At 35.8% G+C, this 20880-nt stretch overlaps 1 protein-coding gene across 2 annotated transcripts; it reads right to left on the reverse strand.

Moving 5' to 3' along the window:
• Positions 1-2116: 2116 nt before the first annotated feature.
• Positions 2117-20594, reverse strand: LOC121422404 (kynurenine 3-monooxygenase-like). 2 transcript variants are annotated; one of them, XM_041617419.1, is made up of 14 exons: positions 20479-20594; positions 16925-16994; positions 15959-16056; positions 15265-15354; positions 13652-13700; positions 12978-13065; positions 12489-12585; positions 12317-12394; positions 9654-9911; positions 9103-9192; positions 7330-7387; positions 5289-5371; positions 4545-4706; positions 2117-4021 (listed from the first exon to the last, which is right to left on the reverse strand). In XM_041617419.1, the coding sequence occupies exons 1-14, from the start codon at positions 20530-20532 to the stop codon at positions 3887-3889; spliced, it is 1410 nt and encodes a 469-aa protein (XP_041473353.1). In that variant the 5' UTR covers positions 20533-20594; the 3' UTR covers positions 2117-3886. The 2 variants fall into 2 exon arrangements, with proteins under 2 accessions (XP_041473353.1, XP_041473352.1); XM_041617418.1 differs by lacking the exon at positions 12317-12394 and having other exon boundaries at positions 12411-12585.
• Positions 20595-20880: the final 286 nt, after the last annotated feature.

Raw genomic sequence — 20880 nt, forward strand, 5'->3', positions numbered from 1 at the left:
CCAGCTGTTTTCCTCGCTAAGCAACAACCAGCCAATTAGAATGAGGTATGAGAGAAACCTGTTAGTAATAACCGTACTTCACTGCACTCAGTACAAAATTTTCATACAGTGAGGACATACATCAACTCATCCACCTTGTTTTCTTGTAACTCAGCAAAAAGCCTTTCAACAATCGTGGATTATTACACATTGGATTTTCTAATCACATTTTTCATCATCAGAACTCGCTTTTAAGTTCCATCCCGTGTTGGTTTCCATCGCTTGTGTCATCCAAGTGGAATTTGTACAATGTTATTTTGGAGAACATTTCACTCAGCCTTATCTCAAGGAGTTTTGTTCAGGCCCACTCACACTACTGCGAGTATTAGTATACTAACCTCGCCCCATGAACCGCGTTTGGCAGTGGATTGCTGCGACCTCACTTCTGGTGTCCACAACACACGACTACTATGGCTTGATTTTTCTGTGCGCGGCATCATGTAATGAACCCTTGAGTGGTTCAGGCCACGTGGGCGAAAAAGCACAATAAGGACTGGTGAGTTTATTTATAGTTGTCTATGTACAGTAAGAGACCTAAGCAATCATATACAGTGGTGCTCATAAGTTACTGAACCCCACCAGAAAATGAAAACATTTAAAGTGTTCAAGGGCATTATCCTGGTTTAAGTCGCCAGTCCATTCACTGCCGTTTATTTCATCAGCGCTGGTGACTTCTTTCAACTCCCATTGACTTTGTACACGACAAGTGCATACACACCGACACACACGAGAAGAGGGTGACTTATTTCATAATAAGGCCTGTTCAAGTTGTGCCAAGTTTTAGATATTTAATTGTGAAATCAGGTGATAAAGTATTACATTCAATACAGTTTGTGTCTTTGGGCTCACCAAATATTGCAGTGTTAAGTGCATTTTGTAGTGGGGTTCACAACCTTTGAGCACAACTGTATGTACACAGTAGAGGTGGATATGTCTCCAGACTTTGAAAAGTTAAGCATAAACAGCACTCCCAGAACCATGTTTACGATCGGCATTTTTAATCAACGTTTGAAATCGCCGATTCTGTCCTCGCAATTGAAGCATAAACACACCCATAGTGAATTTAGTCTCTCTGTTTCCGACTCTGCACTGTGCACTATGCAAATTGCTAAAACCATGGGTCTGTCCCTGCAGACTATTACTTGAACCAAGTTTGAGGTCAATCCTCGCCTCTAGCCTTTGAAACGGAGTCGTGGGTTCGAATCCCAGCCATGGCGTGTTTTCCTTCAGCAAGAAGTTTATCCACACAGTGCTGCACTCGACCCAGGTGAGGTGAATGGGTACCCAGGGTAATAATAGCAGTGCCTTGTATCCTCAGGCAAAATGCACTTTATAAATCCAGCTATTATTATTATTAATCCATCAAAAGGTTGTTTAGTTATCGCAAGAACCCAAAAACGCAATGCCTCCAGCAATGACCTACTGTGGGCAAAGGCACTGAAAATGTCTGATATTGCTGATATTTGTCAGCATCAAATAAATTTATTTCTTTAAAGAAAAATATATGAAATTAGAAACACAAAGTAATATCTCCCAATTTCCCAGTGCGTACAAAAAAATTGAACTGAATAGGCACATTGATCTCCTGACAATAAACCTCTGAATCACAGTTATGTGTAGGTACATCAAATACAATTTCAACATGATCGGGTTAATTTTCTAATTGATTTTCAAACATGAACGGGTAAATCCCAGATACTGCATAAAAAATATCTTTGTCGGTATGAAATTATTGCTTTAAAGAAAATCATTAACAGTAGTAGCGTGATATCCACCTCATTACTTCCTAGTACACACACAAAAAAAATTAAAAGTGAGAAAAAATAATGAAAAGGGTTATTAAAAAACCCTACTTAATTCTAATTGTCTGAAGCACACAATATATTTCTCGCAGCAAATATATTTATCAAGAAACAAATCCAAAATGAGAAAAAAACTAGCTGCATCATCTTGGTACCAACAAAAATCAAAGTTTCAGAGTAAATCAAGAACTAAAACCAAAATGAAAAAAAAATCACATCATGGCATGATCTAATTGGAAAAATCAAAGTACTGAGTGATAATGAAAACACTTTACACTATAATTATAAAGCCATTATTAAAAGCACACAGGAGGCCATTTCCTTTACCAGCACATGCAATTCCTATGCACACATATCCTATAAGGATATCACGATTCTGTGATATGCATGTAGTAATTTGAATTGGACAGGAGCTACATATATGATAAAGAGGTCAAATGTTCGTCTTCTCTCCGTCTGTCTTCTCACATTTCATTCAATCAATTGACGAGGGAGGCATGATAAATCTACTACAGTGCATTAAAAACAAATCAAATACGTGAAATTATGGACAGGAAAGTTTTCATTTGAAAATCGAAAATGACTAACATTTCATACATAATACTGCTAGGCAAGGCAAAAGAGCTCTATATTCTCAAGCAGAATAAATCGGCGCTATCAAGTAATCAGGGAATATTCAGAGAAAAACAAACCAGAATACACAGTAGATAAATTTTTACAAAAATATACTTTTTTTTCATTTGCACTGTATAAAAGCACTTCATAGGCAATAGTGTATCATATCATTATATACAGGTGATTTAAAGATATATAATGCAAGTCAAAGGGAAAATAGACTTTGAATAACTTGATCTTCCATAAATGCCTCAATAACATCTCAATTCCACATTATAGACCAGAATATGCAAAATACCGTAGGCATTAATCAGTAAAATTTAAGTCAAATCTCTACATACCATGTGAGAAAAAAAATAATGACGCCTCACAAATCCCCATTTTAATGAAAAAATATGTCATGAACTCATAATCATTATATATGGCTGGAAGAGTATCAAATAAAGTTGATACAATATTTATGTGGTATGTGTTAACGCTTGGATGATCAGTAGGTATTCTTTGCAGTGATGTAAATTTTGATTTGTGCCAAAGTAAGGCATGACTGCAATGAATGAATACAAATGCCAATGATGTCATAATCCTACATGAGGTAGTAAACATATTTAGCAAATCCATTTTCAATGAAATCAATATGAGAATCAATACTAAAAAGTTGTTATTTAACAATTACGATGTAAATTATTGAAAAGGTGTTTTGAAACGGATGTCGATGCAACCTGTTTACATAGGCCTATATTCTGACAAAAACACTTTCCAAACTTATCATTTTGATTGGCCGAAACATGGAGAAAACCTTTTATCATCCTATATGTATGCTTTGCCAAAGCATGCATTTGGATTGAATGGATGTTGTCAAGGCATTAATCCTATGGAACCACAGGAGAGCAATAGTCCAGAGCCCTGTAACATAAAGCTTAGTAATCGATCACGCGGAAAATTGTTACTTTTGATCATGCACAATAGTCAATTAAATCAATCTTAGAAATCGGCCTTACGATCAATCACTAAGCTTCATATTACAGGGCCTCAGAGGTAGAATATATATATACATACCAGTAGAAGGTAGAGGGCACTGGATATAGCACTGTTTACACAGGCCTTTATTCTGAACTTGGGTTTAACTTTGGCAGTGGTCTAACTCTGTGCTAAAATTATGGGAAGCCAAACTTTGTTCACATGGTATGTTTCTTATGTTTACTGTGCTCTTTCTTAATTCTTCAGTGGTGAACACAATTATCTTACTTAATCTTCCCAGACAGTTAAAAATTATCTGAGAGTCAAATGAGCTGATGCCAGCAGCCTCTACTGTTAGAGATTTATGTCACAATTGGCTTTCCATAGTTAAACCACAACTTCAGACCACAGTTTAGATTAAACCTGACTTCAGAATACAGGCCATAGAGATTATCTACACACTCTGAATAACATTAGAAGAAATCATGTATCCTTCTGGTGAGCATTTCTGTTAATCTGGTGTACTTTATCTGCTGCCCTCTGGAGGCAAGCCATACAAGCATGCCCAGTGATGATAAACCCAGCAAGATCAACCCATTGTTTACGACCTGGGAAAGAAAAGGAAAATTGGTATCAAGATTAATAGGTGGACTGTATGTACAACTACATATCCCGGAAAAAAGTTGCTATGAATTACAACGGAATTTGATACATATGCATTTTATATGATTGAATGAATGGATTATAATAATAAGTATTTCTAATTTGCACTTTATAATGAATCATTGCTCAAAGCGCTACATATTACATTCGAAATATTCACAATTAACATAATCAAACATAAAATTCATATGAGGAAAAAGCATGGACTTCTCTAAAGTGATTGTGAAAATTCAATATTTGACACTTGATGGATGATTGAATGGATGAAGATGAATGAACGGACTGGTGATTGAATGGATGAATTGATGGATGGACAGACGAATCAACGAAAAAATGACAAACGGACGAATGAACGAACGAATGAATAAATGAATGAATGAATGAATACATAAAAGAATCAACAGATTTGTTGATATTCTTTATTATTATTCAAATAAATAAACATGAATAAAATCTATAAATAACTACCTTATCCTGCTTCTTCCACTTGTTAATGACAACGTGGTATCTGATTCGGCTAAAGGTAACCATGGAATAAAGAGGAATGTACTTGGAAGGAAGAAGCCAGTTCAGTAATCTGTCCACTTTCTTGCGGAAGAGGAACCAGCGAGAGTTCACCAACGCCCTCATCTTGTGAGACAAGAAATAAAGAAATTTATGAAGGCTTGTTCACATACGGCACAAAAAGCTCAGCAAAACAAAAAAAAAAAAAACGCTCAGCAACATTTTTTTAGTACAAAGACAATGGAATATGCAGCATAATAATGAATGATAAAGAAACAGACTTTTCACATTCTTTCATATGTCAGATGAAAATAGTTTGTCCAGAATTGCGCAGAAAAGCTCAAGATATTATTTGACGTTATTAATGAAATCATTATGACACCATCTTGTGTTTTTTCAAAAATGCGCCTTTAGACCAAATGCATAAAAGTCATTATGCCGTGATGTCTCCACCATTTTTGCGGGAGGTATATGCACACATTTCAATAGATACCAGTATCAGGGATGCCAGTTGATTTGACCAACTCATACATGTATGAGCTTTCCAAATAAACCCTGAAAAAAAATTAAATGCATGTAGGAAATCATCCAGGCCTGAAATTTGGCAAAAATCCTGAAGACTGGAATCTTCGAGTTATTCTATTAACTAACCTGGATCAAAGAATGATTGTCATTGTTCACTCTAACCTTGTTACTACGCACACTTACCTCAACATAGTTATACATCGCAAGGTCACACATTGCCTGTGCATCTGGGCTACGGAACGTTGAGAAATGGGGAAGAACTTTTGCTGTAACAGGAAATAGAAATAACAAGTGGGATTCCTTAATGAGTAAAAACTGATAACAAGTGGAATGCCTCTGGCGGTCTCACCTGCATCACGCGATTCAATACAGCAGCAGTGCTGACTTTGACAACTAATATAAATTGCACAAGATGTTCAGTGATACTTGGTTACCGGTACTCTCCTGTCCACGTTTTATGAACTAGACCAATACACTTTCAGAGATACATGTAAGATGGTGACTCAACAAATACCCCCAATATGGCCAAAGTTCATTGACCTTACATGACCTTTGACCTTGATCATGTGACCTGAAACTCGCATAGGATGTTTAGTGATACTTGATTACTCTTATGTCCAAGTTTCATGAGTGAGATCTATAAACCTTCAAAGTTATGATGGTAATTCAACAGATACCCCCACTACGGCCAAAGTTAATTGACCCTAAATGACCTTTGACCTTGGTCATGTGACGTGAAACTCATGCAGGATGTTCAGTGATACTTGATTAACCTTATGTCCAAGTTTCATGAACTAGGTCCATATATTTTCTAAGTTATGACATTTTAAAAACTTAACCTTAGGTTAAGATTTTGATGTTGATTCCCCCAACATGGTCTAAGTTCATTGACCTTAAATGACCTTTGACCTTGGTCATGTGACATGAAACTCAGGCAGGATGTTCAGTAATACTTGATTAACCTTATGGCCAAGTTTCATAACCTAGGTCCATATACTTTCTAAGTTATGATGTCATTTCAAAAACTTAACCTTAGGTTAAGATTTGATGTTGACGTTGCCGCTGCTGTCGGAAAAGAGGCGCCTATAGTCTCGCTCTGCTATGCACGTGAGACAAAAATCAGGGAAAAATTATACTTGTACAATTTATATTCGTATGTGGTATTACATGTATCTACTGTAAACTTTTTGAGATTGAATCTAATTTTTCTAAAATTCATTCACTACATAATTCTGCTTATGATATATCATTTTTACATACAAAAATAAAGATCGCTTATCAAAACCGGGGGGTGTTTCACAAAGATTTAACCTTATCTAGGCCGGGGGGGCCTCGGAGGCCCCCCCCTCAACGAATCGCATGATATTTTCACCGTGCGAAATTTTTTGACCGGGCTGCTCGCTGACTTTTTACTTTCAAGTCTTGCGCAACTTTTGAGACCAATTTTGCGTCACCCGGGTACGTGGTTCCGAAATTACGCAACATTATGTAAGTGCATGTCAGACCGAAAATTGCTCAAAAACGTGATTTTGTGTACAAAGTCAATGCAAATTGTGTTTCCAACCAAAATTCATAAATGTATGATTATTTTTAGTTTTGCTAGTCTAAATGTATCAATTTTATGCTTTTTATGATCACAGAAGAGTCCCCAACAAATTTCATTAAAAAAACAATGAAAAACAAAAGGTCCAAAAACAAAGAAATACATAAGAAATTGCAAAAAACAATATAATACATAAGAAAATGATTTGATATCACAATTTTTTTCATGTACACTTGCTAAGGACACCACAAAGAGTTTCTATACCAAAAATTAGTACATTTGGAGCTTTATTTAGGGAGTTAGAGGAAAAAGTATGATCTCGCATACTAATTACGCATAAATTAGCATAATCACTTAATAGCGATTTGCATGAAATAAATTTCTATACAATCTTGTAGAATATGTCCCAGGCAACCCGCGTGCCAATTTTCGGCACTATCGCGCGGTTGACGGCCGAGATCTTAGGGGGGGCCTGGGAGGCACTTATAAAAGGCTGGCACGTATATGATATGTAGCAGTATGTAGTATACTTTTATGCTGTAGTGCGCATCTTCTTAGCATGTTCTGACCTATGCGGTCATTCCTTATATACTGCACGCAACTAGGCAGTTAAGTGTCACTCTAAATCATGTCTAAATCTTTGTGAAACACTCCCAGGTCTTTATCTTTTGTGAAACTTACCAAAGTCACCATTATGTTGATCCATGATTTCATTGAATACTAAGCAATCTTCAAAACCCTGAAATGACCAAAAAATAGATGAAATCAAGATAAGACTTCAAAACAAAATTTGCAAACAGTACAAATAAGAAATGCCACCCAAAGACTCCACACTTCTATAAAAAAAAGTTGAACACTTTACATCAAACAAAAATTATTTATATAGCATTTTTACAACAAACATGTCTCTATTTGAACATGCGCTTTGCATTAAATACAGGAATTCTATAAAAAAATTACTATGATTACAACAACATGGCCAGAGTATTTTCATTTTGCCTATATTTTCTTGTGTGAGTGTTCCACAAGGTTGGCAAACATGATCTGAGTCACAACAACTTCCTCAAGACTGTTGTCATGACCTCTCCTTTTCTCAACCCTAAATTTTTAATCTTAATACCCTAAAAAATTTTTGGGTAGTTTGTATAGCCCAGTGCACAATATGAAATCAGATACAGTGTGATTTCTTAATAAATCACTTTTGCATTGAATATAAAAGTTCCCAGAAGAATAATTACTTTATTTGAAGTTTGGCACAATGTTAGGAATAATTAAAAAAAATCATAATTTTGCTTTGCAGCAAGCACAATGGTCTGAGTAAAGTCCAAAATGGCTTCAAGTCGCAGCCGATGATGATGTCATTAGGATTTTGAACTGGATTTGCTTTAATTCCTACAGGGAGGCTTGAACTCGACTAAATTTCAATTTAAGTAGTCCTATCACTATTCTTATCTCTGACCACTAATATTTTATTGGTTGGAATGTTCAAATCAAATGATATTATTTTTTTCAATTAAAATTAAATCGCAACAAATTGCACAGTGCAAACCTGCTGTAGCAAACCATTAAGACCTCATACTTATTACAGGCTGGGCAATCTGTTTTTCTTCAATTACATTCCTCATTGGAACTTGTACTAGAGAAACTATCCATTAACCCTTGACCCCCCCCTCGACAAATTTTACCGCTACGCCGCCACGCTAATTTTTTTTACCGCACCGCTCATTGACTCTTTACTTTCAAGTCTTGCGCATCTTTTGAGACCAAATTTGCGACACCTGGGTACGCGGTTCCAAAATTACACAATATTTTGTAAGCGCATGACGGTCCCAAAATTGCTCAAAAACGTGATTATGTATACAAAGTCAATGCAAATTGTGTTTTTCAACCAAGAATCATAAATGATTAGTTTTAATTTTTTGGTTAAGATGGACTTATTTTATGTTATTTATGATCGGAAAAGGGTCTCTGACAAAAATCATCGAAAAAAAACAAAAAACAAAGGTTTGAAAACAAGGAAATACATAAGAATAAAAAGACATTAAGATACATAGGAAATTAATCATTTTTCAGCAATTTTTGGTAGATTTAGTTAGAAAGGAAATATTTATATGCTCACCAAAAATGAGCATGCTACTTGCTATATAAAGTGAGTTTAAGGCAAACATCCAACAAAAACAAAATTAGGGCAAATTTCATATGCTTATTTGCATAATAAAAAAAATAAACCATTAATTTTTAAAAAAATTTATTAGACAGGCTTGTAGTTTATGTCCGACTCTATGCGCGTGCAAATTTTCGCGGCGATCGCACAATCATCACCCAAGACCTGGGGGTGGGGTCAAATTGACCCCCCGTATATGTCCCTCTGATATAGCCCAGGTAAGATAGGGTTAAGACCTTTAATCTTGACCCCCTTGAGTGATCTTTGTACGCAGGTTACATTTTACTCACACAATTCATTCCTTGTCCATAGAAGGGTACCATGGCATGTGCAGCATCTCCCATTATAACAGCTTTATCTTGATAGTGGTAAGGGGAACACTACAGAGACAGATGGAGAAATCAATACTATTCATGTACACGTTCAAGAGATAGAGAGGGATAGAGAGGGACACTTATGCATGGTTGGAATGTAATATTGTAATCAATTTAAGACATTGCTTAAGACCCATCTTTTTCATGTCTAGATATTTCCACTCCGTCTATCAGTTGTGGGTAGGTCTATATGGAGGTGCACATCTTAGTTTCGATTCGTTTTTTATATTTTATTTCCCCCAGTAATCTATAGTTGATAGGCAGAAAATTGAGCACTTAGAAACACCTGTATTAATTTAAGCACCTTACAAATGAGTTATAATTATTATCATAATCAACTAATATAATTCATATTTAGTGACCATTTATCAAAGCTTTAGCCAGGCTTTTAAATCAGCCTCTCAAGTTCTCATCATAAACCCTCAACAATGCTTCACTTGAAATCACAAGTCCAAAATGGAACTCACCTTAACAGAAACCAATGGAAGCGATGTGCTGCTGTTGAATGTATCTTTCAGGTTCTGCACACCTATCTTCTCGATGGCGTCTGGGTAGTACTTGTTGAAGAATGCCAATACACCTTCTTCCCCTTGTTTCTTGATGCCCTCAAACTCAACGAAAGGCATGAAGAGAGTCAACGTGAAGGAGCCGTCCAGATTAGGCAAGGCAATCATCATGAATTCATTCCTGGGCCATATGTGAAGGTAGTTGAGTTCCATATTATGCTGTGTATGATAGAAACACATAAATTAATCTTACAAATAAAATCTCTGTAAGTTTGCAGACTCAGCATAGTCAGCCCGAGTGGAAAATACTGGGGGTAAATATAGGTAAACACCAGTAAACGCCGCCTCAGTAATTTTTGAGGGAAATGGGGAAAATCATTGGAAATGCTGGGAAATACACTTCCTAAATATTTTCAGGTATTGCCCATGGTGTTTCTCAAGCAAATTCTAGAATTTCCTGTACCTCCTATACATCATCTTAAGTACTTCCCAGCACTTAAAATTTCGTTCCAATATTTCCCACCAGGGCGAGAAATGTCAAATTTTCCCGAAAAATTGCCAACCCTGATAATCCCTTCAATTCCAAAAAGGAACAAAAATCAACCATTTTCATTTCAGAGAAAGAATCATTTTAATCTGTAGTTGCACACTTTTTCCTCTACTCTCAAACTTTCAGTACGGTACATTGTTCAGTTTAATGAAAAAATCTGAAGTGAAATCAATACGTACAATTTCATCAAAAGAAAATGTATGTAATTTTAGCAACTTCAGACATTTACTATTCATCTAAACTAACATCTGTAATAATTTACATGCTAACGAACTGCAAAATTGTGTTATTGTACCATTTTAATGGTATTTTTTTAATGAAAAACAAATTTCATAAAACAAGCGATCAAGATAAAGAACAACAAATAAACTGGGTTAAAAGAAAATCACTAAATATACTGCTAAAACACCATATTAGAACATGCCCCATAACATTTATACTTCTTCCTTTTTTTTTTAGATTTGTGCATGGGCCTTGCGATCAATTTTTTTTTCAAGTGCTGATGCAAATTTGACAAGCAAAAAAAAGTGTTTCAAATTCAATACAGAATTAATGCCATTTTGGTCCTAAGAATTTTGACCCCCCCAAAAAAGTGTGTTTCTCTACAAAATGAAGGTCATCATGATCCTGAGAAATTTGGCAACAAGCAATGAAAAAAAAGGGTTTCACTTCAAAATGTAGGTCCTTTGGTCATATTCATCCATTTTACCAATCCTACCAGAATTCCAGGGGGTGCTGCCTATGAAAAATAACACACACAGCACCAGCATGAAAATCTTGAGGGTGCTCACCCCCAGAACCCTGCTTCTCATGGTCACAGTTTGTGATGAATTGCAAATATGAAAGAACTTCTAATTCCATCAGTTTTTGGTGTTGGTGGTACACAGAGTTCCATGTAGCCATGAGGAATGTATTCTTGACTGTAATCTACCAAGGTCGCTACCTACCTCTCTGTTAGTTCCTGGTTTAGGTGGTACACAGAGTTCCATGTAGCCATGAGGAATGTATTCTTGACTGTAATCTACCAAGGTTGCTACCTACCTCCCCGTTAGTTCCTGGTTTAGGGGTACACAGAGATCCATGTAGCCATGAGGAATGAATTCTTGACTGTAATCTACCAAGGTTGCTACCTACCTCTCCGTTAGTTCCTGGTTTAGGTGGTACACAGAGATCCATGTAGCCATGAGGAATGTATTCTTGACTATAATCTACCAAGGTCACTACCTACCTCTCCATTAGTTCCTGGTTTAGGTGGTACACAGAGTTCCATGTAGCCATGAGGAATGTATTCTTGACTGTAATCTACCAAGGTCGCTACCTACCTCTCCGTTAGTTCCTGGTTTAGGTGGTACACAGAGTTCCATGTAGCCATGAGGAATGTATTCTTGACTATAATCTACCAAGGTCACTACCTACCTCTCCATTAGTTCCTGGTTTAGGTGGTACACAGAGTTCCATGTAGCCATGAGGAATGTATTCTTGACTGTAATCTACCAAGGTCGCTACCTACCTCTCCGTTAGTTCCTGGTTTAGGTGGTACACAGAGTTCCATGTAGCCATGAGGAATGTATTCTTGACTGTAATCTACCAAGGTTGCTACCTACCTCTCCGTTAGTTCCTGGTTTCGGTTGTACACAGAGTTCCATGTAGCCATGAGGAATGTATTCTTGACTGTAATCTACCAAGGTCGCTACCTACCTCTCCATTAGTTCCTGGTTTAGGTGGTACACAGAGTTCCATGTAGCCATGAGGAATGTATTCTTGACTGTAATCTACCAAGGTTGCTACCTACCTCTCCATTAGTTCCTGGTTTAGGTGGTACACAGAGTTCCATGTAGCCATGAGGAATGTATTCTTGACTGTAATCTACCAAGGTCGCTACCTACCTCTCCATTAGTTCCTGGTTTAGGTGGTACACAGAGATCCATGTAGCCATGAGGAATGTATTCTTGACTGTAATCTACCAAGGTTGCTACCTACCTCTCCATTAGTTCCTGGTTTAGGTGGTACACAGAGTTCCATGTAGCCATGAGGAATGTATTCTTGACTGTAATCTACCAAGGTCGCTACCTACCTCTCCGTTAGTTCCTGGTTTAGGGGGTACACAGAGTTCCATGTAGCCATGAGGAATATATTCTTGACTGTAATCTACCAAGGTCACTACCTACCTCTCCATTAGTTCCTGGTTTAGGGGGTACACAGAGTTCCATGTAGCCATGAGGAATATATTCTTGACTGTAATCTACCAACGTCTTTCTCATCAGCTGCCGTCTCACGCAGGAATAAGCCCCATCGCAACCAAAGATCAGATCTGCATGTGCCTCCACCTTCTTATCATTCTTACTGCAGTGAGGGAATATGATACATATGTTTAAAACTCAAAATCATTCAGGTCATTATCTAAAAACAGACAGACAGATAATTCTTTTAAAAATATTTCAGAATTGCCATTGACTTTTACCAAGTTTATGTCAAAGTAAGAAGTGTTCTCAGATAAACATGGCTCAAAGCAAGGGAAGAGTGGAGAAACAAAAGTAAAAAAAAATATAAAAATATTATTTTGTATGTAATAAACCACTTGCAAAATTGATTGCAAACACAGAAAAATTCAAAGTAATAAGTCACTGCACTTATATGAATGCCTAGAGACTACAAAAGTTGAGTAAATATCGAAAAATTGTAAAACTGAAGCTAAACTGGAAAAATAAAATGAACTGAATCATTTGTTTACTCACTCTGTGAAGAAAAGGGTTCCATTGTCTAAATCCAGGTGAGTTAACTTGTGATAGAAATGCAGGGTGACTGAATCAACCTTCTCAGCAGCTAGAAAAAAACCCACAAAAATAAAAGGAGTTTGAAAAAAAAAATGTTAGGAGACTAAGGGGGTGTTGCAAGAAAATATTTGCAATCAATTGCAAATATTCTGTTGCAATTTTACAACTGATTGATCAATGTTAGCTGTAGCAAACCAGATTAAAACTTCTTGTTTCAAGGAGCAGATTAGCAATCAATCTTTAATTTGCAATTGCAACTTGCGATTGATCGCAAATTTCTTGCAACACCCCATTAGAAAAGGAAACCTGCATCAGATACTACATAACATTTCTAATGTCCAGCAAGGTTAAATAGATAGATAAGCACTTTGTGTATTTTTTTTAACTCACAACTCGTAATAATCTTGGCCAAGTTTAAATGTACAGGACTTTCTAAATGACATAGTGAACGCAGTGACTGAAACTTATGTTTGAAGTTAAACAATGGAAACTTTCATATGAAGAACAACATTCACCCCCTCCTCTCTCCCAAAGAACCGGATTGGAAATAAAAAGTCCAGTATTCTTTCAGAGTCTCTTTGAATGAATAATTTTCTATGATATCAATTATCAAAGTATAACTATATATTGCTCACCTGATAGTAGAAGTTCATTGAGTTTCCTCCTGTCGACCGAGAGAATAGCCTTTCATGAAATTAATGGGAGAAGATGAACACAGAACGTGAAATTACTATAAGTAAAAAAATAATCCTATTATAAATATAGGAAACCAAGTTATACTTATTAACAGAAAAGCTTTAATAATGAAAATTTCAATAAAATATGATCTGGGAATGAAAGTAAATACATACATTTACATAACAGTTTCACAAAGGGTCTATACAAAGACTGTCATTCATCCACTGTTATACATTGTATTACGAGATACTGTATGATGCACCTGTTTGTCATTACCAATACCAGACAATTATTCACTACTTTAGATCCCCTTTTGAATAATTTAATGGCCTAAATCATGGCATTACATATATACATGATGAAAACAGTTTTCAATGAATGATTTCAAAATCACCATTTCAAAGACCATTTTAATGAAAGTGGGCTCAATTTTTCAAACATTCACATGACAATTTGCTACCATGAAACACACGTGATAAAAGCAGAGTTGAATGAGATAAGAGTATGTGAGGAGTCAGAACGCATTTCATAATAAAGTCGGTCAATGAGAAATGGTTATAAGCTACTAAAATCCTTCTATCTGATTGGCTAAGAAAAAACTAGGCAAGGAAAATCACTAGTTAGTTGCATCATGAAACAATCCCCTGATCAAACATCCATAGGTCAAAGATAACTGAATAAATACATGTGATCTAAAGTGAGAATTGGAGGATATGTATCTGCTTATCAGATTAATACAGACATATGTTGATTTAAATATTCAGGGTAAATACCTTATGATAAAGTGCAGATTTGATTGAAAGACTGAATCATGGAAGAAAGTGGGTGATTTTAAGTTCAGTGTTGGTCATGGTTTTGGGTCAGAGGCACAAATTAAACTAATTTCCTTAGAACACCAACACCCAATGTATGTAGTGTAAGCATTGGACAATGGAAGTGACCTTCCCTAGCACCAATATGTAATGTGCTCAGTGTTGGGGTTAGAAATACAATTAGATTGCTTTCTCCAGCACCAACACCTAATGTGTTCAGTGTCAATTATTGGTGTTGCATGCACTAATTATATTGCCTTCCCTAGCACCACAACTAACATGTTCAATGTTGGTATTGGTGTATAAAGCACAAATTTGATTGCCTTCCCTAGCACTGACACCAAATATGGTCAGCATTGGTGTTGGTATTGGAAACACAAATTACGTTGCCTTACCTAGCACAAACCTAATGTGTTCAAGCACTGGTGTTGGTATTGGAAGCACAAATTAGATTGCTTTCCCTAGCTCCAAACACCCAGTTACATTGATCCAACGACCAGTTTGGCAGTTTCAATTTAAATTCGGTGCTGTGCTGGTGTAAAAATTGACCAAACCCCAAGGCCAAAAGATCAACAATGAACTTGAAATCATTAGGAATGGGACTGTGAAACCCATATAATGCTTATGAATGAATACATCCACAGTTCAAATAATTCAAAATTTGTCAAAATATATATTAAGTTTAATTGCATTCTTGAAAAAGTTCAAAGTCTAGATAATCTGATAAGAACACTTTTAGAGTCAAGAAACTATTTTACCTCTCCTTTTTTTCCATATGGCTGAGTGCTCTTCTTTCCATCAACATCATGAATAAGACGTGCATGCATGGGTATTCCAGATTTGACCACCTAGAGAGAGTAGCAAAAAAGGTATCAAATCAACTCAATGATAGGCTTATCAATATCATGTTATACGGTAATCTATCTGATAAATTTCCTCATTAAAATCAATCATGTTTTATCTCATACAGTATCCAAAACCTTGTTTCATTCCCTTACAAGATCAAATTTCAAAATCAGACCTGGCATATTGCCAATTACTCTTTTTGAATCTTTTTTATCATTTTATTTTCATTTCTTAAACTTAAATCTTCGAAAGATGTATAGAGGGTCTCTTATTACTTGGCTAAGGTGGCTTACACAGACATTTTCAAATGCTATCATTCAAATAGGTAACATTCTTCTCTTTTTTTAATAAGTTTTTAATATCTGACTGATGAAAGATTGGAGACAAAAAGGAAAAAAATAAAGTAACTTTAAAATTACATATCTATGCAGATCAAAAACAATATCCAAATGATTTTCATAATTTCACAATTTAGATCTTTTCAAGATCAAGCTATATGATAATAGGAAAACACTTTATGCTGATTTGCTCGACTTCAAATTTTAATAATTTTTTAATGACAATTCAAGTTTGTCAGGTAAGAATCAGAATCAGTGAACATCCTACCTCCTCTTCTAATCCTATGTGTCGTAAAGCAGAGCGCCCTCTCACGGAAAGTGCAAGGTTGATGCTACGGCCGGCAACATGCTCTGCCTGACGGATGTCTGTCAAGCATACAAAATTGACCAGAATAAGGAGTTCAAACATCACGTGTGACTAGCAACCACAAAACCAACAAGTTGCCAAAAATAATTTTAAAGATCTTTCATGAGTTTGAGAAAGCACATCCCAATAACTTGCCAAAATTGGATTAAAAATAGCCTACACAAATACTTGATTGCATGCAGGAGCAGCTAGGTGACGCTGCGTCACAAAATAAGGAGAAAACAATGTTTGGAGTTCAGTGTTCACTCAAGCATGAGATGTGCACACTGGGCAATCTCAATGAAACTTCCAGCAATCTGCAACTCCTTGTGTCAAAGAAAACTCTTTTATCTTGTTTTCTATTCAGTTTTACAACTTAAAATTCAGACAGTACAAAAACAAGTACAATTTCAAATGAGCTCATCCTATTTTTTATTTTTTTAGCTTTTTGAAGATCAAATTCCTATTTTTACTATACAGAGAACCTTCCATGGCGACTTATTCTTCATTATCTTGGTTTCGGGTTGGCTTGTCACATGAACATGTATAGTACACAAATTTCTTAATTTTCAGTGTCTTTCCATTTAATACTCAGCTCTTCGTGCTTACTCTTTGCACACAATTCAAGTGTGACAAAAACGTCTACTTTTCTGTTCTTGATTTAAATGCATGGCTGGTCAATTACTAAACAAATAAATGTCAAATTACATCCTTAATTCAAATGATTGTAAATTACATCCTGTTTATGGCTATTGATGTACATAAAGACAAAACAAAAATCACATTTTTTTTCAACACAAATACATGCTATAAGTTGGTATGGATTACTAATTATCATGAATTATAAATAGCAAATGCTTTATTAACATTTACAGTTTGAAATATTACCTTCTCTAGACTCAAAGAGATCCACTGTATAGCCCCTTTGTCCCATGTAACAGGCCTGCATGGCTCCAACCTACAATTGCAGTTACCAGGAAAGAAAAACATTGGTTGATGGTACGGTATCACAAAGATATTTTTGCTATAACAATTCTTGTCAGCTTTTAATTTAACAACTACGAACCAGCAGTCCCTAACTTATAAAATCTGGCCATTTAAAGACTACATGTAGCTATCAATGTGAAACTACAGTATTGGTCGGTTTGCTGCCCATCTAAAGGGAATTGATTATCTTTCTTGATAGTGGAAGATTTTGCTTCTAATAATGGAATGAGTAGTACACCATATCATTTCAGAAAAATCGAAACAATATGAATTCTTAAACTATTTAGTTACACTAGGAAAAAATAAGTGTCACCCAATTTATTGATATTTATTTTAGACCCCTGCTCTAACATCTAAAAATCGGTGGCCCAGGGCCGGTCCCGAGAATCTGGTTGCAACCTTGACAAGGAACTAACACATCAATGATGTGGACCTTATCCGGCATTTCGCAATAAAATTTAGTATAATCTTAAATTTCACCCCAGTTGACACTGTAGTAAATTAAATTGGTGTGAAACAGAATTAAAAATTGATGAAGAAATTACATAGAAGCATTTTTTGTGATTTCTGAATAAATTTTGTATGAATTAGCATAAATAATTTTCTAGTCAAAATATTTAAATTCTGTGTAGAAGTGGTGAACCTCATGTAGCTCTCAGATGGAACAAAAAAAAATCAAAATCAGTCAACAAATAAGTATATATTTTTTTTTGTCAGTTTTGAAAATATGCATAAGATTTAATGAGTTTCAAAATCCTGTGTTGAAATTTTGTATCCCCACCTTGAGCTATCATAAAAGTGAAATTGATCAACAAATGAAGGAGAAAAGCATTTTTTGTAATTTATGAATAAATTCTGCATCAATTAGCATAAATAATTTTCTAGTCAAAATTCGAAATTCTGTGTGGAAATTTGGGAACCCTCATGTAGCTCTAAAAGATGGAAGAATAAAAAGTCAAAATTGGTCAACAAAGAAGCAGAAGAGGCATTTTCTGCGATTTATGAATGAATTTTGCATAAGTTAGCATAAATATTTTTTCTACTCAAAATTTCAAAATTTTATGTAGAAGTTTGTGAGCCTCATGAAGCTTTACCAGAAGGAAGCAAAAATAAAATCAAAATTTGTCAACAATTAAAGAAGTTCTAGCAGTTTTTGTGAATATTGAAAATGCACATAAATTATCATATTTAATGAGTTCCAAATTTATGTGTAGAAGTTTTGAATCCCCATCTAATGCTATCATATTAAGCAAACAGAATTGAAATCAGACTTGAAATGATGAAGAAGAAGCATTTTGAAATTCGGTCAACAAATAAAGTAGAGGCTTTTTCTCATTTTGTGATTTATGAATTTTGCATAAATTAGCATAAATAATTTTCTGCTCAAAATTTCAAAATTCTGTGTACAAGTTTGGTGAAAACCTCATGAAGCTCTACCAGATGGAAGAAAAACAAATCAAAATCGGTCAACAAATAACGAAGCATTTTTTTGTGAATTAGCATATTTAATGAGTTTCAAAATTCTGTGTAGAAGTTTTGGATTCCCCACAGACCCCACCAAGTGCTATCATATAAAGCAAACAGAATTGAAATGGCAAAGAAGCATTTTGAAATTGTGGACAGAGGACAAGACGGATGACAGACGGCACACCACGGCATAAGCTCATCTGGCCCTTTGGGCCGAATGAGCTCAGAATTGAAGAAAAAAAGGTTTGAGGAAAATCCATCAAAGAATAAAATAGTTATTAGAATTTTAATCATTGGATTTGTGATGTCATATGCGTGCAGCTGTCCTACATGTACAAATGGTATGGTAAAAAAAATTAATGAACTGTTATTTTCTCAGAAAATTGAAAATGGTTTGGATTTGTACATGTGTGCAACAAGTACTGTACCTTCAGTATATCAATACACAACTTATAAAAAACTCATCAACAACCATTAAAAATTGGAAATTCATGCATTTCATATTCCATAATGGGGCAGCTGCTAGAACCGGGTATATGACATCATAAATCTAGAACTTAAAATTCTAATAACTTTCTATACACTGTATCTTTAATGGACTTTCCTCAAATCTTCACCAGTATTTTTTTTCCTGCTTTTTTTTCAATATATCTTTAGGGAGGACTTCCCATTTAAACCACATTTCCTGACTGCTATTATTATCTTAACAAATCTGGGGTCTATATCATTTAGGCCAACTATGATAAATTGTTTTTCTACCAAAGAATTTAAAACCTTGATAGCCATTGCAGTAATTTTTTTCTTTTACTTTCTCTACAATTCACAATTGCTAATCGGCAATCGCAAAATGTCTATTAGATAAAAGCATCATGTCACTTTCAATTTCAACACCATTTTCAGCCTCTAAGTCTAACAGACATCATCACCAATATTTCACCATCATCACCTTCACCATTTACATAATCGCTAATATGATCTGACCAACATCACTAACATCATTTTCACAATGATCAAGACAACTAACGTTAGACCCTATGTCCATGATGAACGTCATCATAGATCTCCATCTGACTTAAGATCTAAATCTGCACAGACCAGTCAATCATCATAAGACAGGCTCAGCAGTATGGCACGTCTTAAGTACTGATCATGACATAATTCCATCTGGCATGCCGTAATCTAAAAATATGAACGCTATTTTCAAAGCCCTGTTCGCGGCCATGTCGAACAAAATGAACCCAATGTTAATCAAGCGCAAAAGGCTAGCCACCGAACCGCTGAGCCTGCACTTAAACTCAGATCAGGCGAAGCTCCCTATGGCATGCCTAGGCCCTGGAACTAGTAGTAGTATAGTGAGTGTTTGTATTACCGACCGGCCTTGTATTACCGAACGCGCGCATATGCGTCAGAAAAAATAATCAAATACGCTCAAAGTCAAACCTTTGCAACTTCCTTCCAAAGGGAGCTTAAATAGAAAAATGATGAAAAATTATCAAAAACACAATTTCGAAGTCTTTATATCCTCAAAACAATAAAATATGGTCAAAATAGCTCATCAGTGACTTTGTTGTTTTCCCACAGAAAACACACGTTCGGTAATACTTGTTTTCAAGAAAGTGACCAAAATATTTCATTTGTGAAGAGGGGTCCGATTGGAAGCTGATGTCGTAAAAATGAAAAACAATTTCGGCAAAATTTCTGCATATTTATATTTTGTAGGTATTTGTGTATTTATGGTGAACTTTTGGTGAAGTTTATTGGAATAATGTGATTGATGTGATCAAATTCATGAAAAGTGTTCGGTAATACGATCCACTACCATACAGCGAGCAGTGGCCTGGCCGAGTCCACTCACAACATGCGAGGTCTGCTGACTGAGTCTGAGAGTGAGACGGAAAATATGAACAATCATTGCACTTGCACAAACGACACTAAATCACTTTGCTCGTCGACAATCTTTCAACAATAGCCATGACTTCGTTGCTTACCAATCCTCCTCCGACAATGGCAATCCTGCCCTTTTTTCCGCTTACATCTGCCATTTTTCGGGAGTTACAGCGCCTTTTTGGACGGTAGCTATAAACGTTATGAAGTTCCCCAATGCGTCGCTAATCAACGGTAGCTGGCGCTGTAGCTGTTATGTCAGAGGACGGACCTGGGAAGAAGGGGTGTGGTGTGGGTGTGTCTGAGCCCCTGATCATGGCCGGCCTTCTACAAATGGTCTGATGAGACCCTCATACTCCACAGAGGAGGACTGGAACTTTGGTTGTAAATTTCAAAATCAATCTTAAAATTTATCTCTCTCACCATGGACCAGGCTTCTTTGCTCTACTTTTTATCTTCTTTCACTAAGCACGATCATCGACCATAGGCGGATCCAGGGGGGGGGG

Source organism: Lytechinus variegatus, chromosome 10 (genome assembly GCF_018143015.1).
Source record: "Lytechinus variegatus isolate NC3 chromosome 10, Lvar_3.0, whole genome shotgun sequence".
Lineage (NCBI taxonomy): Eukaryota > Metazoa > Echinodermata > Echinoidea > Temnopleuroida > Toxopneustidae > Lytechinus > Lytechinus variegatus.

What these genes read in the sequence shown, in the direction of transcription:
- LOC121422404 (XM_041617419.1), bottom strand. Translation starts at nt 20,532, where the DNA reads ATGGCAGATGTAAGCGGAAAAAAGGGCAGGATTGCCATTGTCGGAGGA. An exon ending in ATGGACAAGGAATGAATTGT is followed by an intron (nt 7,388 to 9,102) that starts GTGAGTAAAATG and finishes TGGTCATTTCAG; the next exon opens with GGTTTTGAAGATTGCTTAGT. An exon ending in AGTGGAAGAAGCAGGATAAG is followed by an intron (nt 4,022 to 4,544) that starts GTAGTTATTTAT and finishes TTTCTTTCCCAG; the next exon opens with GTCGTAAACAATGGGTTGAT.